This window comes from Tupaia chinensis, unplaced genomic scaffold (assembly GCF_000334495.1).
Source record: "Tupaia chinensis unplaced genomic scaffold, TupChi_1.0 Scaffold000098_1, whole genome shotgun sequence".
Lineage (NCBI taxonomy): Eukaryota > Metazoa > Chordata > Mammalia > Scandentia > Tupaiidae > Tupaia > Tupaia belangeri.
Window position 1 is genome coordinate 1,507,025 of NW_006159560.1, and position 20,612 is coordinate 1,527,636.

At 40.9% G+C, this 20,612-nt stretch overlaps 1 protein-coding gene and 1 pseudogene across 1 annotated transcript in view; both read left to right on the forward strand.

Moving 5' to 3' along the window:
- Positions 1–20,606, forward strand: part of PRMT9 (protein arginine methyltransferase 9) — a 42,528-nt gene extending 21,922 nt beyond the window's left edge. Inside the window, exons 9-13 of the mRNA XM_006143419.3 lie at positions 611–794; positions 1,766–2,483; positions 14,468–14,621; positions 19,094–19,216; positions 19,764–20,606. Of these exons, the coding sequence (XP_006143481.2) occupies positions 611–794; positions 1,766–2,451 (870 nt within the window). The 3' untranslated portion in view covers positions 2,452–2,483; positions 14,468–14,621; positions 19,094–19,216; positions 19,764–20,606. The remainder of the gene's footprint in view (positions 1–610; positions 795–1,765; positions 2,484–14,467; positions 14,622–19,093; positions 19,217–19,763) is intronic.
- LOC102500235 (eukaryotic translation initiation factor 1A, Y-chromosomal-like) lies at positions 9,935–11,126 on the forward strand (annotated as a pseudogene).
- Positions 20,607–20,612: the final 6 nt, after the last annotated feature.

The following is a 20,612-nucleotide window of genomic DNA, read 5'->3' on the forward strand; positions in this document are numbered from 1 at the left end:
TCACTAGTTTAATGTGTATCTTCCAGACTTGTTTTGCTTTTCTGTTCTACACATACTTTTTTTTCTTAATTAATTTTTTTTTTTTTTTTTTTTTTTTTTTTTTTTGCTGTAGGGCACACACACACGAGAGAGAGAGAGAGAGAACGTCCCTCCTCTGCCCCCAGAGGGATGACCATGCAGTAATCTCTTCATTCTTTCACCATTTTGGGCACACATGCACATGCACTAGCTTGGTCTGGGACTTGAACCCATTTGGGATCTAGTTACCTTGACCTCCACACCACCATCTGACCCTTCTTTTTCTTTAATAACATCAGGGCAATCCCTGTTGCTTTGCCAGTTGCCTTTTTGACTTAACATTATGTCATGGATTTATTTCCACATCCGTAGTGTATCTGCCTCTTTCATTTTAACAGCTTCATGGTATTCCAGTGTAATAGGGCAGGACATCCCATCCGGTGTGCCTTAGATGGTTACAAGTGTGCCAAGGTACTGCTTCTCAAAAGATGCTGGGTAGAACTGAGAGCTTCCAAGATAGAAAGTGGGATGAGATTGAGGCATGTATATATTAAATGTTTAAAACCCTCATTCCTTTCACATTTTTTCTCAGGAATTAAAAAGTCTTACAGCGAAAACACCTGATAAGATTGTTATTCCTGTTAGTAACGAAGGCATGCTAGATGCTATTGTGGTCTGGTTTGTGCTTCAACTTGATGATGAACACAGTTTATCCACGAGTCCTAGTGAGGAAACGTGTTGGGAACAGGCTGTCTACCCTGTACTGGACCTTGCAGGTAGGTCATATGTAATTTTTGTTTGTTTTTAAAAAAATATGTCACTTTAATTCTCTAAGCATTCGAGTCAGCAAAAAATGGTACTCAAGACCTGAGACTTTTCAGTCAATAGAGGTTGGTTAACTCTTTCAATTTTTTTTTTTCTTTTCCTATTTCAAAAGTAGTTTTAAATAGTTAATACATGTGATTTAACTCAGATTTTTCTAGTTATTAGTAGGTGAAAGAAATGCTGGTCTTTTTTTTGTTCTTTAAGAATTATTTTTTTTATTAAACTTTGTTTATTTATTTATTCATTTTAATTTTACCAGAGAGGGACACAGAGAGAGAGAGGGGGCTGGGGAAGTGAGAAAGTAAGCCGCCAGGTCTGGGACTTGAACTGCAGTCGGCATGTGGGCATCCAGCACCTTAACCACCACACCACCTGCTGCCCCCCCCCTTTTTTTTTTTTACAGAAAGTATTTAATTTAGTGTAGAAGTTCTTACCACTTAGAGAATCTGTAGAATCCCTGGTCTTTTGGGAATTTTTGTCAGATAATACAATATCCCATTAAGGTGAAGTGTGGGTTTGGTGTTGATCCTGAATTTTGTGTGTCTTGTTATTGTTAACTTTATCACTAAAGATGACAGAGCTCTCCACTGTTTTGCGACATGATCATATTGTGTGATTGCAGTAAAAACTGCAACCAAAATGCTGATAGTCTGTGGGTCCAGTAATGGGACTCTTGAATCTCTACTGTGCTATGTGTTAATTGAATCTTCAAGCTTCTGTTTTTCCCTAAGTAAGCCTGTTTGGATTTTCCTACTTTTTTGGCATATTAAATAAATAGTTATAATCCTTCCTGTAATGATTTTAAAGAATGGGTTGGGGTGAAATTAGATGAGAGGAGAGATTTTTGTGTGATCTTCAGACTTTTTAAAAGCACGTTATATTAATCAGTTAAACGTTTTTTCTTTCTTACTATTTAATGAAGACTGCTGGATAAAGCCTGGAGACCATGTGATGATGGAAGTGTCTTGTCAAGATTGTTACTTAAGAATCCAGAATATCAAAGTTTTGGGTTTGGAACAGGAAATGGATGTTGCGCAAAGTTTTACTAGGAATAAAGACTTGGCATCTTTAGGAAATGAGGCTGAACTCTGTAGTGCCTTGGCTAACCTTCAGACCAGTAAACCAGATGCTATAGAGCAGATATGTGTTTTGGAATCCACAGAAATTGCTTTGCTTAATAATATCCCGTATCATGAAGGTTTTAAAATGGCAATGAAGAAAGTATTGTCTTCACTGACCCCAGAGAAAGCGTCTCAGGCCATGGATACTCCTTGTCAGAATAATGAGATGAGCTCTGGACCTGCACCGAATAATTCCGTCCTGAGCTCCTCTGAACCTTTCTATGTGTTAGATGTGTCTGAAGGCTTCTCCATTCTGCCTATAATTGCCGGCACACTTGGAAAGGTTAAACCTTACAGTTCTGTGGAGAAAGACTCACATCGTATCATTCTGGACCTCATATCTGAAGCCAATCACTTTCCTAAAGAAACACTTGAGTTTTGGCTGAGACACGTGGAGGATGAATCTGCTGTGTTGCAAAGGCCAAAATCAGATAAGTTGTGGAGCATAATTATATTGGATGTCATTGAGCCATCTGGGCTCATTTAGCAGGAAATAACGGAAAAAGCTGCGATATCCAGGTAAAAATGCAAACTGTAACTGTTGGGTTTTGTAGTTTTTATTTATAGCTCATATTTCATGTAAAGTCTGTTAATTTTCCCATGGTATTAATGAAAAAATGAGTCAGGGTCACCACATGTTCCTCGAGCTTTGCTTTTTCAGGATCAGTGACTTGATGCCTTACTCTTTTTGGGCATGTGTTGTGGGATATCTAGCAAGAGAGAAACAGGACACTGAGGCTTATGGAGGAAAACAGTGATTTATCAGTGTGCTAGCTCTGGGTCAGTGTATTTATATTCATAGGCTGAGTCCCGAATTTCTGGGGGCCCTCCCTTTTACTTGTTTTAGTCTTCTTGTCCCCCTCATATGATTATACACACTTTTACATACTTTTGATTGGGTAACTCAAATGAGGTGAATGTTTTTGTATATACACTTAGAAGTAACACTGTTGGACCATATGGAAATACTATTTTTAATTTTTTGAGAAACAGCTATGTTGTTTTCCATAGTGACCACACCATTGTATAATTTCACCAAAGAGTTCCACTTTCTTCACATTCTTGCCAAAACTTTTTTTTATTAAGAATTTTTTTTAATAGTCATCCTAATGAGTAATTTCTCATTGTGGGGTTTTGCTTGTTTGTTCGTTTTTGCGATATTGTGCAAGTACTTGCCAGAGAGACAGAAGGAGGGAAAGTGATGGGGGTTGGCCCTGCCACAATCCAGTCACCTCCACTCTCTCTTTGGGATTTTGGGCACACGGACACACACAGGGCACGTGTGCTCATGGGAGAGAGAGAGAAAGTAAGAAATCACCCCCTAGATGGAATGGACATGCTTCAATCCTTTCTCCCCTTTCTTCTTGGGATTTTGGGCAGGCTTGCATATGCGCCCTGCATGATTTTCAGGATGCTGGATCTGGGACTCAAACTGCAGTCAGCCATTTGGGAGTCCAGCACTTTAACCACCCTTCCACCTGTGCTACCCACCCACCCCCCCACTAATTTTTAAATCAAGTTATTTGTGTTTTTAAAATTGTTCATTTGTAGGAATTATTTCCATTTTCTGGATATTAACCCCTGTATAAGATACATGATTTGCAAAAACAATTTTTCTCATTCAATAGGTTTTTAAATTATTTGGTTATTTTGTATGTCTGTTTCTTAAGGATGGGTTTCTAGAGATTTAATTTATTCTTTTGATTGAGCCATGTTTTCTTGTTCCTTTGTATACCTAATTTTTTGCTGGGACTTGGGCATTTAAATAAAAAGCAGCCACCTCTTTTAGTCTTTACTTTCTAGCTTTGTATCAGAAGGACCTTCATCAGTCAGCCTGGCCAAGAGAATCTGGAGACTTCTTAACTATTTTGGTCATGAGTTTTCTCTGGCCTTACAGTCTTCTATTTAAAGAATTTTGTTTACCTGTTTCTGCTTCAGAGCCCCTTCTGCTTCTTGTCCTTCCTGTCTGTCTACAGTACTGCAAGCCCTTCCCCACCCCAATACTTTAGCAAGTCATGATACTGGAGGTCCCCCTATTATCTTTATGTGATACCACAGACTCTCCAGTGCTCTGCCAAGCCCTAGTGATCTGTGTTTTCAGGGCTCCCATCTTTGTATCAGTTCCTGTCAGGGCTTAGAGTCGTGAGAGACAGACATCAGTTTCTTGAGCAACCTCCGGAAAAGAATGTTGTATATGAGTTTCACTCTTCTCTTTCCTTCCTTCTTGAAAGAGAAGCTGAGAACCAGCAGGTGGTTTAATGGTTATGTTGCTGGACTCCCATGGAGTTGACTGTGGTTCAAATCCTGTACTTGGTTGCTTAAAACTCACATTGGGCGGGTGTGTGTACGTGTCCAAAATCTTGAGAGGAAAATGGAGGAGAATGGATTGTGATGTGGCCATCCCTTGGAGGGTGATTTCTCATTTTCTGTCTCTCTAGTGAGCCCTGTGCTAAAAATCTTTCTGAAAAAAAAGAGAAAGAGTAGCTGAGACTTAGGAATCTTTTTTCCTAATCGTACTGTGCAGAGCTGAAGGGAGGGTTGTGGTGAATAAATAATTTACCTCCCATCTTCAATGTGGCTACATGCTTCTGAAGAAGACAAAAGCCTCTGAACTGGTTACTGGAACTCTCATGGAAGTAATTGGTCTGTGTATTTTCCATTAAGTTACTTCTTCCGTGGAGGAAGGTGGGGCCTCCTTTTCTTCCATGTTACTGACGTTCCATGTTACTGACGTCTCTTTCCATATAGCTTAGTAATAAGTTTTAAGATGATGAATTGTGAGACTTCCAACAATTCTTTTTCAAGATTGTCCCCTTGAAAATGTATTCTGTGTCCTTTGAAAATCTATGAGTATTAGGATGAATTTTTCTGTTTCTGAAAAAAGCATTATTGGGATTTTACAGTGATTTCTAATTTCCTTCAGCAGTATTTTGTAGTTTCAATGTACAAGTCTATTTTTTTTTAACCTTCTTGGTTATGTTTTTCATGCTTTTCTGAATAGCATTTTTTTTATGCTTTTCTGAATAGCATTGCTTTTTAAAAATTTTTATTTTATATAGCACACGTGCTATAGGGCACGTGTGCTCACCAGAGAGACAGAAAGTGAAAAACTACTCCCACCACAATCCCTTCTCCTCTATTCTCTAGTTGGGATTCTAGGCATGCACACACACGTGCCTGGTGTGAGTTTTAAGCCACTGGATCTGGGACTCAAGCTGCAGTCGATTATGTGGGAGTCCAGTGACATAACCATTATACCATCTCCTGGTTCTAAGAATCGCTTTCTTAATTTCTTTTACAGGCTGTTCATTGTTTAGAGAGGCAATGATTTTTATGTTATTTTGTAATTCACAATTTTGCTGAATTTGTCTATTGTAATTTTTTTGTGGGATCTGTAGTATTTTCTATATATAAGACGGTGTTACCTGCAAACAAATTTTTTTTTTTTTTTTAAGGAGAGATTTTTGCTGTAGGGTATGTGCACTTGCCAGAGAAACAAAGAGACAGACAGTGCGAAATCCCCCCCCAGGAGGATGGCCACGCCACAATCCCTTCTTCTACAGTTTCCTCTCAGGATTTTGGTCATGTATACACACATGCCTAGTGTGAGTTTTAATCTGCTAGATTCAGAACTCTGTGCTTGATTAGGTGGGAGTCCAGCGACATAACCATTATGCCACCTGCTGGTACTCTATAAACAAATAACTTTACTTCTTTTTAAGTATGCCATAGGAAATGTGCACTCACTGGGGAGAGACACAGAGAAAGAGAGGGAACATGAGAAAGCATTCTCAGAGGGGATGACCACGCGGAAATCCCTTCTCCAATTATCCTCTTGTGATTTGTGGCATACATGCGTGCACATCCAGTGTGTTTCCTAGGCCACTGGGTCCAGGACTCAAACCACGCAGTCAGCCATCTGGGATCCAGCTACTTTAACCAACACGCCACTGGCTGGCCCATGCTTCTCTTTTAATTCTGACACCTCTTCTTTTTCCTCCCTCATTGCTCTGGCTAGTGCTTTCAGTAGTGTGTTGAATGGAATTTCCCAAAGGGGCATTCTTATCTTGTATCTGATCTTCGTGGAAAATCTTTCAGTCAATAATGCCTTATTTGAAACAGAACCTTAAAAAGGATTTTTAAAAAGTACTTTTGGTCATTAAAACAATTAGACCGTCTGTTCTGTCTGAATGATTGGTTATACTGGTGAAACTTACATGAAGTCTGCCTACAGTTCCCCTTCCCAGTTTTCTTGGTGCAGGGAGGAGTGTTAATGGTAGCTGAGGTGGGAACTTTTCTTTTATGGACCTCTCCTATGTATCCTAGGATAGTACAGATCTCTGGGCATTAAATACTGATAGCATCCTTAAGCATTGTTTTGATTAGGAATCCTTCCCACCCTCCTCAGATACATCCTGAGTAAGAACTCATTCTCTTTTCCTTCAGTGTAAACTACAGCATACTCTCTTATAGGTACTTCTGGATACATGGTCTTGGTTTCATCCTAGGGCCAGAGGTATGACAAGTACTCTCCTCTAGGCTGTCTATAATATCTTTAGCTTCTGATAGTGGGGAAACCTCATGACTTATCAAAGTAGATGAAGTTAGTAGTGGGAAGAATAGATTATACTTGAGTGAAGGATAAAGGAATCTGTCTCTCTGAACTAAGTAATTATCATAAGGAAATTGCGTCTTACTAAGCTTAAATATTTACAGTTAACCTTTGCTATTGTTTTTAGAATGTTCGTTAAGTCTGTCACTCATACTAGATTTAAATAATGGGGAAAGCTTGAAAGCTTAGTAAGATTTTTTTTAAATTATTTTTTTAATAAAATTGTGTGTTTGGACCACAAAGAAATAGTCTACAAATGTCTGCCATTTATGGCTAGACTTTTGAGTTGGAACTTATTTTTTTCATTGTCGCAGGCACAGATGGTTCTGTGGTATCTATCATTTAGTTTTGCAAAGGAGTCTGGCAGTTGCAGTGTTGTAAATGACAACAACACTCAATGTTATTAAAACTAAGCAGAGTTTCAAGGCAACTGCTGTTTTATCTGAACATAACTAAGAAGCATTACTGTTAGTGACAGTAATATTGAGGTGAAGAAACACTTTTAGAAGGTTTTAGATAAAAAAAAGCATTGAATGTGGCCTTTTATTTATTTATTTAAATCTGCTTGAGGGTGCATGTACTTGCTGGAGTAAGACAGGGATACACAGAGAGAGGGAAAGTATAAAGCACCCTCCATAGGGAATGACCATGCTACAATCCCCTCTCCATTTTTCCCTCCTGTTGGTATGTATGTGCCAACGTACTTGGCACACATGTACATAAGCCCAGTATATTTCTCAAGGTACCAGGTCTAGGACTTGAACCATGCTGTCAGCCATTTGGGATGAGGTTCCGTCACTAGCTGGCCTGAATGTAGTCTTTAAGAATATTTTCATACTCTGCTTTTGTGTAGTATCTATCTCTGGCATGGTTATTTGTATTTGATTCAGACTTTTCTGACTGACAGCATTCAAAAGATGAAATTTTGATATTTGTTCAGACTGAATTTTCTGTTTTCTGCCTGGAATACATAATATGATAAGAAATTTTTATGTTACGTATGTATGTGTATACCTGTGCATGTATTTCGTCTTCTCCAGTTACTGCCCTAGAACTTCTAAAACCCTTGGAATTTTCTGGGTCTTAGAGGTGAGTGTCTTCTATTAACATCTAAATTTATGATAATGAGGTGACTCTGGGTGGGCCCCTAGTAGATAGCTTCAGGACAGGAGCTAGTTGCCAGAGGACCTAACCAAGTGACTGGGGATGCTGGGAGGATAGTACTCATGGAGAGGGTGGAGGAGCTCTGTATACCACTCTCCCTTCATGCCTTGTTGTTATGTTAGGCGTAAAAAACAGACTTTTTTTTTTAACCCTTTGTACACACACTATAGGAAACCAGATGTGAGGGTATTTCTCCCCATATACCAAGCAGTTCTCCAGTGATTAGTGGGTATCCTCAGTCCATTCCATTCTGACACTATCTGTCTGGAAATGGCATCACATCCCACAGGCTGAGGCCTGAGTTTCGTAAGACTGTTCCCCAATCCTGATGCTGGTTGCAGTTGGTCGTCACCTCCTCTTCTGACTGACTGACTGTAAGTCAGGGGTTTCCATGATCCCCCCTTTCTGGGTTTGATTAATTTGGTACAACTGCTCACAGAACTTAGGAAATCATGTTTACTCGTTTATAATAATGGATATTAGAAACGATACGGATGAAGAGCCAAAGCATGTGGGAAGAAGTGTGGAATTCCAAGCTCTCTCCGGGAAAGAGGGAGTGTCACCCTTCAGGGTCCTCCACATGTTCACCTACAGGAAGTTCTCTAACTTTTGTCCTTTTGGGTTTTATGGAGGTGTAGGCATGACTGATTATGTCATTGGCTATGGGCCATTGACTCATCCTTCTACTAGCTTCTCTCCCCTTCTTGGAGGTCAGGGTGTGTGGGACAGAAAGCAGTATTTTTTTTTTTTTTTTTAGGAATTTCTTATTTAATGTTATTATTTTTTTCATATGACCAGAGAGAGTCAGAGAGGGGGAAAGCGAGAAAGCAAGCCACCAGGTCCAGGACTGGAACCTTGGTCAGCCATGGGGATCGGCCATGTGGGTGTCAGCACCTCAACCACCACACCACCTGCCGACCCTAACATTGTAATCATGGTTGAGATTATCTAACAGCTCCCCTCAAGGCTGAGGCTACATAGGGGCCATCAGCCATCAGTCATCTCATTAGCATACAGATAGCACTCTTATCACTCAGGAGAGTCCAAGGGTTTCAGGAACTTTGTGTCAGGAAACTGGATGAAAACCCAACTTATTTAGATATAGTTACAAGTCACAGTATCACTCTTGACCCGTGTGTGTTCTATTTGTCTAATCCTGAGTTGTAGCCATTGTGTAAACCAGTAAATGTAATTAAAGTGTCTTTCTGAGTTCTGTGAGCCACTCTATCAAATTATAAAACCCAAAGAGGTTCTGGGACCCCTTAAATTTTACTGCCAGAAGTATTGGAACCTGGTGCTTACAGTTGACCTCAGAAATGGTGGCATTCCGCAGATCTTGGAAGAGCTTGATCAAAATACCGATGCCAGAAAGTCATGAGGCAGGAGGTTAGGGCAAGCGGGTCCAGCACCAAATGCAGAAACAGCAGCAAACGCGATTCTTTGTCTTCCACTCACAAAGAATTAGAGACGTGGGCACAGAGAAGGAACAATTGAGTGGAGAGTTTGTTAAGAGAGAGAAGAAAGATCAGAGCTCCTAGGCAGGGAGTGGGTCTTGGAAAATGGGTTGCCAATGAAAAACTGAGATGAGATGGTGTTACCTGTGTCAGAGGGGTTTGTTCAGACTTCTTGCTTTTTTATTTTTTTATTTAAAGAGAGATGTTTTTGCTATAGGGCATAGGGCATGTGCATTCCCTGGAACAGAGAGACAGCAAGAAATCACCCCCCCAGGGGAGATGGCCTTGCCACCATCTGTTCTCCTTCATTCTCTTCTTGGGATTTTGGGAATGCCCTGGCATGAGTTTTCAGCTGCCGGTCTAGGATTCAGACTGTGGTCGACAACCTTGGAGACCAGCAATGTAACCATTATGCCATTCGCTGGTCCCCAGATTTTGTGTTTTTATTTAGGCTTTTTCAATCTCTGAGAAGCTGACTTTATGTGAGAAAAGAGAAGCGACTTGCAGAAGGATTGGCTGTCATGTTGAGGAGAGATGCCAGCTCACTGACAAGCTTAGTGCTACTCAAAAGGAACTTGCAGGGCGTGAGCTGGCTGCAGGGAGTGCTGCTGTAGGATGGGGGACTTGAACTGCAGGCTGTGAAATCCTAGGTTCTTTCGGTTCAGATCTCTAAGAGGCCTGTTCTGAGATGCAGAATGAAAAACCACAAACACATGTAAAATAGGAAAAGAAAAGTTTTAATAGAAAAGATTTCTAATAGCAGATACACTCCCGTTCCTGAAAGGCACGTGGATAGGCATACCACATCACCCCCTGTGTGTCTTGTGTTTGTCTGTTACTGAATTGTAGCCTTTCTAATAAATCAGAAATGTAAGTGAAGTGTTTTTCTGAGTTCCGTGAGCCACTCTATCAAATGATCAAACTCAAAGAGGAGATTTTGGAGCCCTTAATTTATACTGCTAGAAGTATTAGAAGCCTGGTACTTACAGTTGGCACCAGAAGCGGGGGCAGTCAGCAGATCTCAGAAGAGCTTGATCGGGATACTCTCCCACACCTTGCTACCTGGCCTTTAGCACCTGCTTTGTTCAGTGCAGTCCTGGTTGTGGAGCCTCAGTGGAGTCATAGCAGCCACTGGAGCCACCTGGAAAGAAGAGACTCTACAAGGCTTGCACTGGCCATGCTGAAGAATAAAGGTAAAGGAATAAAAATTAGACGCAGAGATCAGAATGAAAGTGGATCTGAAAAAAAGGTGTTCTAAGGGAACCAGCAGTTAGCGTAATGGCTATGTCGCTGGACTCCCACGTAGTCGACCGCGGTTCGTGTCCCGGACCCAGTGGCTTAAAACTCACGCCGGGCGCGTGTGCGTGCGTGCCCAAGATCCCGAGAGGAGAATGGAGGAGAAGGGATTGCGGCGTGACCATCCCCCCTGGGGGGTGATTTCTCGCTTTCTGTCTCTATGTCTCTCTCTGTCTGTCTGGCGAGCGCACGCGCCCTACAGTGAAAATCTCTCAAAAAAAAATTAAAAAAAAAAGGTGTTCTAAGAGGATGGAGAAGAATATACTCAGATAATGAAAATGTTGGGAGACGGACGATTGGAAGCCACGTGCTCTGATGGTGTAAAAAGCTTATGTCACATCAGAGGGAAGTTGAGAAAAAGGATTAGGATAAATACCTCAGACATGACATTGGTTGGTCTTCGACCACAGGATAACAAAGCTTACATAATTTTAAAATGCAGTGCGATGAAGCCAGACATCTGAAGACACATGGTGAGCTTCCTGAGTATGCTGAAATCAATGAAGCTGACACATGTGGTCCTGGAGGTGATGATAAAACTTCAGTTTAATGACACTGGAGATGTGGTTGAAGACATTGATGATAACAAAATACAACTCAAGATTTTTTTAGAGAGATTTTTGCTATAGGGCACATATGGTCATCAGAGAGACAGACACAAAGTGAGAAATCACCCCCCGGGGGGGATGGCCACACAGCAATCCCTTTTTCTCCGTTCTCCTCTTGGGATTTTGGGCATGCGCACATATGCACCCAGTGTGAGTTTTAAGCTACTGGGTTCAGGACTCAAACCATGGTCGACTATGTGGGAGTCCAATGACATAATCTTTACACTACCTACTGGTCCCTAACTCAAGAGTTTACATTCCAATTTTCTGAAATTATCCTGCAGTTTGGATTTTGGCCATGACCCTTACAAGATGAATATTTCATTAGCGTGAATGCAATTTGTTAAAGCAGACTGTGAGGTATTTTTGTTTCTCTAAAAACTGATAATGCTGGTTTTTTGGGTGGAACTACCATCTTCCAGTAATTCACTAACTGACTTACACTATAACCCTGTTCTCTCCTTCATAGATTTCACCGTTAGAAGGTTTTTGTTTTGGTTTTTTAAGAGAGAGATTTTTGCTATAGGGCATGTGGGCTTGCTGGAGAGACAGAAAGTGAGAAATCATCCCCCCAACCCCGGGGGCGGGGATGGCCATGCCGCAATCCTCTCTCCTCCATTCTCCTCCTGGGATTTTGGGCATGTATGTACATACACGTGCCCAGCGTGAGTTTGAAGCTTCTGGGTCTGGGACTTGAACTGTGGTTGACTACATGGGAGTCCAATGATGACGCATCAATTACACCATCTGCTGGTCCCTAGAAGGTTGACTTTTAATCAGCCTGTGTGCTTTTTCAGCTTTTTTAATAAAATGGTATCTGTTTTGGCTCTTTGGAGAGGTTTTAAACAACATGAAGCTCTGTGGTTAATTCCTGAGACCTTTGTGATCTTAAGAAAAATTAAATCTTGTTTTCATTTGAATGAGTCACAATTAGTAGATAATTTCATTTGTTCAGATAATTTTAGTAACATGAATTTTTATTATTAAAGTTGATCCACTTGAGGAAAACAGGTAGATTTCTCTAGTGATTAGGAAGATATAAAATTTTATATAACTTACTAGAGGTGATAAGTGGAATTTTGTTAAGAGTTGTGCAGTTTCAGGGCCAGGTAGAGTGGTGGTTAAGGTGGACTCCCACATGGTCAACTGTGGTTCGAGTTCTAGACCTGGTGGTTTGCTTTCTTACTTTCTCTCGCTTCCTCTCCCTCTTCTTCTCTTTCTCTCTCTGGTGAGTGCACATGCCCTGTAGCAAATATGAAATAAATACATTTTAAAAATTAAATAATTCTTAAAAATAAAAGCTGTGCAAGTTCATTAATTATAGAAATTCAGTTTCTTCCAGACTTTACCTAAAAAGGTAAAACAGTTGATAGGCAAGGAATAGCAAAGTCAAGTAAAGCACTGGGGTCAGAGTGGAATTAATTTTTAGAGTAATCTGTGTATACTGCATTTATTACAGCTCATATAATCGTGTACTTATAGTTAGTGAATGGAGAGAGAGTAGGCTGGTTCAGGACCCCGACTTGTCTTGATCAGTGTGATGCCATTACACTTAGGAATCATCTCTAACTTTTTTTTTTTTTTTTTTTGCCTATTTTATGCTCATCTCATCATCTCTTATTTTGCTTTAACTTCCTATTAGCTTGTCTTTAGCCATGTAAGTGAACTTGTTATGTGAACAGTTTACTTATTTACTTTCCCCCAGTATTATTTTAAAAAAATGAAACATTTCAAATTTAATCATAGTTATAATTATGGCAGCAGGTGGTGTGGTGGTTGGGGTGCTGGATTCCCATGTGACCAACTGCAGTTCAAGTCCTGGACCTGGTGGCTTGCTTTCTCACTTTCTTCCTCTCTGTTTATCTCTCACTGGTGAGCACATATGCTCTGTAGTGAATTAAATGAATAATGATAATAATTAATAAACATGAAGAAACGATTATTTTAAGAAAAAAAGAATAATGATGCACCAGCAGGTGGTATGGTGGTTAAGGTGCTGGACTCCCACATGGCCCACTGTGATTTGAATCCTGGACCTGGTGACTTGCTTTCTCATTGTCTCTTTCTTTCTCTGGTCAAATTAAAAAATGATAATAATGAAAAAAATGTTAAATTCTAAAAAAAAATAAGAGACTGATTAAAAATAAGAATCATGCACACTAGAATAGTGAACACTAGATTATCATTTTGTTTGCTAAACTATTTTTTAGTTGTTGGTGTCTTAGATGTCACCCTTGCTTTGACATTTACGATGTGTCTCCTAACAACAAAGGCTTTCTCCTACATAGTACGGTAAAATGATCACACCTGGAAACTACAACATTAATTAAGTACTGTTATTAATATGTATTCCAGTACCTGCATTTTTTTATGGGGTGACTCCATCTTGTTAAACCCACCTTGCTAAGAATCGGCGCCATTTCAAGGAGGCGAGCTGATCACGTAGGAGGTCATAAAACCATCACCCTACTGGGGCTGGCCAATGATAAAAAACAAAGGAGATACCAGAGATCTGAAGTAACTTTCTTGCCAATCAGTAAAAGACAACTACGCTTCTTGAAGTCTACAGCCAATGTATAGTGGCCTGAGTGCATTCCTCAGCACCCCTTGACCTCCCCGCCAACAACCAGATACAAACCCAGCCCAACTAACACACGGGGCTCTCAACTCTGACCCCCTGTACCGGTGAGATTGGGAGTCCTGACTCGAGCCTGAATAAAAGCAACCCTCGTGTGCTTACGTTGGAATTGGCTCCTTGGTGGTCTTTTGGGAATTCGCGACTGGGGTACAACACAGTCTTCTCCTGGGATTTTGGGCATGCATGCACATGCCCGGCATGAGTTTTAAGCCACTGGATCTGGGACTCGAACTGTAATCAACTATGTGGGAGTCCATCAAATGTAATCTTTTCACCATCTGCTGGTCTCTGTACTCAGATTTTTGCCAGTTGTTACAATCATGTCTTTTATAGCTTTTTGTTTTAATTTTGCCAGAGGACACATGTGCTTACTGGGCATAGAGAGAAAGTGATAAGTCACCCCTGATGGTGAATTGTCACACCACAATCCCTTCTCCTCCATCTCTCCCCCCTTTTTAGGGTGTGTTTCCCAAACCACTAGATTTAGGACTAGAACTGCACTATTGGTTATATAGGATCCAGCTGTCGTAACCACCAAGTCACAGGCTGGCCCCCTGTAGTCACTTTACATTTGACTTGTTGGGAAATTATTCACAGTGGTTTACTGTTCTGAACTACAACTAGTAAAATCTACTAGACTGTAGCTCACTGATTCATCATGACTCTCTTGTTTATATTTGTATAACGTAGGAAATAAAGAAAGCTTTTTAATGTATTTTTTCCTTCTTTAGGTGTTTACTACAATCAGGAGGCAAGATCTTTCCTCAATATGTGCTGATGTTTGGGTTGCTTGTGGAATCAAAGACTCTGGTAGAAGAGAGTGCTGTTCAAGGAACAGAGCGTACTCTTGGATTAAATATAGCACCTTTTATTAACCAGTTTCAGGTAGGTGTCTAGGAGTGAAGTTCTACAAGGATGCTGTTATCCATAGCCTTATCTTTGTCTCTCTCTAGTTTTAAAATTCACTACATTTAGTTGGAATAAAATGGCAACCAGTTTCCTAAAACAAAGAAATTTATTGTGGGTAAAAATCAACCTAAATAACCAAGGAATTTTGTCATGACCAACAAATTTTATAGCTATTCTTCTGTCACTGTTACAAATGAAAAGTAGGGTACTAGGTTTTAGTCTTAGGAATAAGGGTGCTCCTTGTCTAAAAAAGAAGTGCCTTGGAAGATCTGTGTTTTTTTTTTTTTTTTTTTTTTTTTTTTTATTTTGGAGAGGTTTTTGCTATAGGGCGCGTTGTACTCACCAGAAAGACAGAGAGAGATAGAGAGACAGAAAGTGACAATTAACTCCCCGGGGTGGCGGGGGGATGGCCACGCCGCAATCCGTTCTTCATTCTCCTCTCAGGATCTTGGGCACACACGCACATGCACCTAGCGTGAGTTTAAGCCACTGGGTCTGGGACTTGCACCGCATTCGACTACATGGGAGTCCAGCAACATAGCCATTATGCTAACTGCTGGTCCCGGATGATCTGTGTTCTAAACTTGAACCCTGTATTGAGACCTCAGGCTAGCATCCAATGGATGCTAACGCCGAGTCTAACTCTAGGCAGTCAGGCTGCAGGGACCAGGAATATAGGAGCCGAGGAAAATGGAGCTCAAGGCAGAGGGGTTAGTTTCCATTTAGGGAAGGAGATGCTAGGACTTAGAAATGAGGGCGAAACTGGCATAGGCCCCAACAGCAAAATACAAAATTGTGAGTTAAAATCGTGTGAGTGGATAGAATGTCTTGGGAAGAGGCTTGAAGTTGGAGCTAGATGTGGGATGTGGGTGGAATATTGTCATGTAAGCCTGAGTAGGATCTGAAGTGAGATGCTGGGTGTAGAAGTAGGGAAGTGATATCTCAGACTGATCCCAAGGCTATAGACTCTAAGCTCTTCAACAGGTATTGTTAGGTCTTCCAAAAGCAGTACCTGCTTAACAAATGGAAATTAGTTGAACTGCTTTTTTCAGGGCTGGCTGAGGCTTAGAATTTGTTTTTTGGAGGATTTAGTAAAGAGAATACACTTATCAGAAGATAGAGACATTTAAATAGTTTTTCTGTATGGTCTCAAAATACCTACATTACCTATCTGTCTACATTATTCCCTTGTGAGCAGGACACAAACAATTCTTTGGTTTTACCAGAATCTTTAATACATTGAACCTACCATCTTTTTACTGTATTTCCCATTTTATATCCTCTCTTCCTTAACAGTTTATATCCTGTAGTCTGTAAATTTTTTCATGTGATTTAAATTTCTCTTCAAACCCACCGTGTGTAAAATCCAGCTCTCTGCGTTCTCTGTGCCAGTACTCAGGCGGCCAGCCTCTAGAACAGTGGTCTCAGTTCAGCTGGTGACCACTCAGTTTAAGAGGCCCATCGTCTTTCCTGGCAGTTTGACGTTGTGTAGGTCATTTACTCATTTTCTTAGATGATCCCTTCTCCTATAATAGGATTATTATCTATCACACAGACAACTGAGTGAACTGAGGAAGCAGAATGCAAAGTTGTGGAAAAAAGTATAGAAAAACGACAGAACTGATTTATTCATTCAACAAATGTTGACTGAATGTCTAAGCACTATTTTAGATTGGGGAATGTGGCTGTGAAACTAAAGAGATTTCGAAACTAAAGAGCTATGTAGAGTTAGCGTTCAGCTAGGAAGCACAGACCGTGAACAAGTAAAAAGACTAGTGTGATAGCGATGGATGGTGAGAAGTGCTGTGGCCATAGTGCACGCTAAGGGAGATAACGAGTTGAGGGTCTGAGATACACTCTTTTCTCTAGGTTACACTGAAGGAAAGGACTCATGGCAGGTCATAGTTAAAGAGTGACTTGAAGAGAACCAGCAGTTAGCGTAATGGCTATGTCGCTGGACTCCCACATAGTTGACCGCGGTTCGCATCCCGGACCTGGTGGCTTAAAACTCACGCCGGGCGCGTGTGCGTGCGTGCCCAAGATCCCGAGAGGAGAATGGAGGAGAAGGGATTGTGGTGTGACCATCCCCCCTGGGGGGTGATTTCTTGCTTTCTGTCTCTATGTCTCTCTTTGTCTGGCAAGTGCACACGCCCTATAGCGAGAAAAAACAAACAAACAAACAAACAAAAAAACAAACAAAAAACCTCTCCAAAAAAAAAGAGTGACTTGAGCTAGCAGATCGCATAGCAGTTATGTCGTTGGACTCCCACCTGGCTGACCGAAATTTGGGTCCTGGACCTGGTGGCTTCAAAATCACCCTGGGCATACGTGTGTGTGTGTGTGTGTGTGTGTGTGTGTGTGCACACGTGCATGCGCACGCGTGCACCCAAAATTCCAGGGGGAGAATGGAGGAGAAGGGATTGCAGTGTGGCCATTCCCCTGGGGTATGATTTCTCACTTTCCCTTTCACTGTGTCTGTCTCTCTTACTCCCTAGCAAGTGCACACACCTTAAGGTAAAAAAAACTCTTTAAAACAAAACAAAACAAAACAAAAAACAGTGACTTGAAATAAGGAAGCAAATCAGATTCAGGTAAAGGATCAATGACTGTAAAGGTCCTGAGGAGAGAACATGATTGGAGTATTTAGAAACAGGAAGGAGGAGCCATAAGAGAGTGATGAGAGCTGCAGTCAGAGAAATATTAGGGACCAGATCTAGTAGAACCTTCTGGCCACTCTAAGGACTTTGGCATTTACACTGAACAGGTGGGAAGCAATTAGAGGGCATTGAACAGAGTGGTGTGACGAGATGTGACTCACGTTCGAAAAGGGTCACTCATTGGGAAAAGGCATGTGACCATGGTGGTCATTCAGGAGAGTGGCAGTGTAGTGCTTAGATTGGAGCGGTAGCCCTGGAGGCAGTGAACAGTGGTCAGATTCCGGATTTATTTCAAATGTAGGTTTTTTGATGGATATGGGGTATGAGAAAGGCCTACTTTTTGGGGTCAAACCACCTAGAATAACAGTGAACCATTTACTGCTATGGAGGAAATAGCAGAGGCTTAGGTTTGTGTTGTGTGTATGTGTGTGTGTGTGTGCGTGCGCGTGTGTAGGGCATCACTGAGGAGTTGGATTAGAGTTCAGAGGAAGCTCTAGGCTGAAGATAGAAATTTGGCAGTCAGCACCACATATATGGAATTTAAGGCTATAAGCCTAGATGGAGTTGTCTTGGTTGTGTGTAGAAAGAGGGCTGAGAACTGAACTCTAGAGAACTCGTGAAGTGAGCTCTAAGTTGGTTCTCTAGAAAGAGTCAGCAGAGATGACAAAAGTGGCCAGTAGGCCAGATCGAGAAACAAAAGTGGGGACAGACCAAGGTATCGGAACAGCTGTATGGAGTTCTGTAGTGACATGAGAATCTACGGCTTCTGGTGACTGATGGAACAGGAGTAAAGGGCATAGCACGTCCTGGAAATGATTTGGGGTCACTGTGAGTTTTTATGGGGAAGAAAGGTCAGATGCTGTCTAGGATGCCCAGGGAGAGGCTGATATATTTGTGTCCTCTATTTTATCAGGAAGGTCTAATTCTGATATTTTGTAGAAAGAAAAGTGGTTTTTAAATAACAGTTTTCTATTTCAGGGACCAGCAGTTAGTGTAATGGCTATGTTGCTGAACTCCCATGTAGTCGACTATGGTTCAAGTCCTGGACCTGGTGGCTTAAACTCACGCCGGGCACGTGTGCGTGTGGGCCCAAGATCCTGAGAGGAGAATGGAAGAGAAGGGATTGCGACGTGGCCATCCCCCCGCGGGGGGTGATTTCTCGCTTTCTGTCTCTCTCTCTCTCTGGCAAGTGCACGCGCTCTGTAGGAAAAACCTCTCCAAAATAACTAACTAACTAACTAACTAACTAACTGTTTTCTATTTCAAATGAGGGTGATAGTTAAAATCATTGCAGGGTTCCAAGCTACTAAAATTGAGTATGTGTGCACTGTGGCAAATTAACAAATAATGAAACAAAAACTCCCCAGATTTTAATTTTCAATTTTATGAAAACCACCTTCTAGAAATACATTTATTTTCCAAATGAAATCCACTACCATAGGTTGAATTTGGTATCTTTTCTCAAACAATAATTAATGTTACACTATTTGCTTATTAGCTCATAAGCAAATCCTTGATTTAAAATTTTTCGAGTTGTTTAAGTAAAAAATTATTTGTACTTTAACCCAAGTGAAAGATCTACAGGTAGTGAAACCACATCAGGTGATGCAACCTGCCCAAATCCTGGTTTGTTCACTCTTTTCTGTAAAACTGAAATAATGCACCCTTATACCTTAAGACTGCAGTGGGAAATTAAATAAGAGGCTAGATGTAAAAAGCATTCTATCATACACTTGATAAGCCCTGACCAGAAAGGAATGAATAAAAGTGAAAAACTTACACTCTCTCTAGGTACCTATACGTGTATTTCTGGACCTGTCTTCATTGTCTTGTGTACCTTTAAGCAAGCCGGTGGAACTCTTAAGACTAGATTTAATGACTCCGTATTTGAACACTTCCACCAGAGAAGTAAAGGTAAGTACAATGTGCAAAATGGTCACTCTTTCTATATTCAGAAAATTTATCTTAAACTAGTAAGTTTTAGCCACTTTCTTTGAAAATTATTATTGTTATTATTATTTTTTGTCATAGGGCATGTGTGTTTGCTGGAGAGACAGAGACAGACAGAAGTAAAGTAAGAAATCACCCCCCTAGGGTGGATGGCCATTCCTCATTCCCTTCTCCTCCACTGTCCTGTTGAGATTTTGGGCATACATGCACATGCACCTGCTGTGATTTTTAAGCTGCCAGGTCCAGGACTCGAACCATGATTGATGATGTGCAAGTCTAGCACTTTAACTGCCACACTACCTGCTGGCTTGACACTTAAAATCTTTTTGAACAATATACAAAAATGGATTTGAGTAAATATTAGTGAATAAGATAGGGTAATATTAAGTAGGATCAGGTAATTAAATGCATTTTAGATGAACTTTCGTATTGAAAGTTCACAAAAAGACGACGACGACTTATCCAAGTCTGTTTACTCTGATGAAATTTTGTAATTTTAAAATTTTTGTAGGTACCCATTTGTAAATCTGGACAAGTGACTGCTATTCCATTTTGGTATCATATGTACCTTGATGAAGAGATTATGTTGGATACTTCAAGCGAAGCCTCCCACTGGAAGCAAGCTGCAGTGGTTTTAGACAATCCCATCCATGTGGATGTGGGAGAGGAGCTCATACTCAGCGTTCAACACCACAAAAGCAATGTCAGCATCACAGTGAAGCAGTGAGGGTGTTTCTAATAGAAACTATCTAAGTAGAGCACCCAGCGCGGACTCCTTGACTAAACTGGTGGGGTCGTCATCATAAAACTGGTGTATAACGATTTAATTCCTTGTAATAGTCAAATATTTAAAAAAAAAATTGCCAGTAGGCATGTATGTTCAGAAGAGAGAGGCTGAGGCAGGGGAGGGGGGAGAGGGAGTGAGAAAGCACTTCCCGTTAGGAACAGCCATTCTGCAACCCTTCCTCCGCCATTTCTCCCTCCTTTTCAGAAGCTTGTGCACACACGTATATACACCTGATGCTTCTCTACTGGGTCCGAGTCTCGATCCATTCTCTTGGCCATGTGAGATCTAGGACCTTTACCCAGCAGGCCATGAACTGGACCACATCTAGTTCAGTTTTTACAGGCTTTTGAAATAGGGAGGTTAATACAGAAAATCGTTATCAGACCTTGTTTATAGTACGTGCTGCTTATAAGTGATCCACAAAGAAAAGATGTCCTGGTCCAGGTTGCTTATTCTCTTTACCTCTATTGTACTACCCAGCTTTCCTTTCCTTTTCTTCTTTTTCAGTAGACTATAGATAATGAAAGGATATGTGAAACAATTTAACAGGCCAAAATCCTCACGTATTGGGTT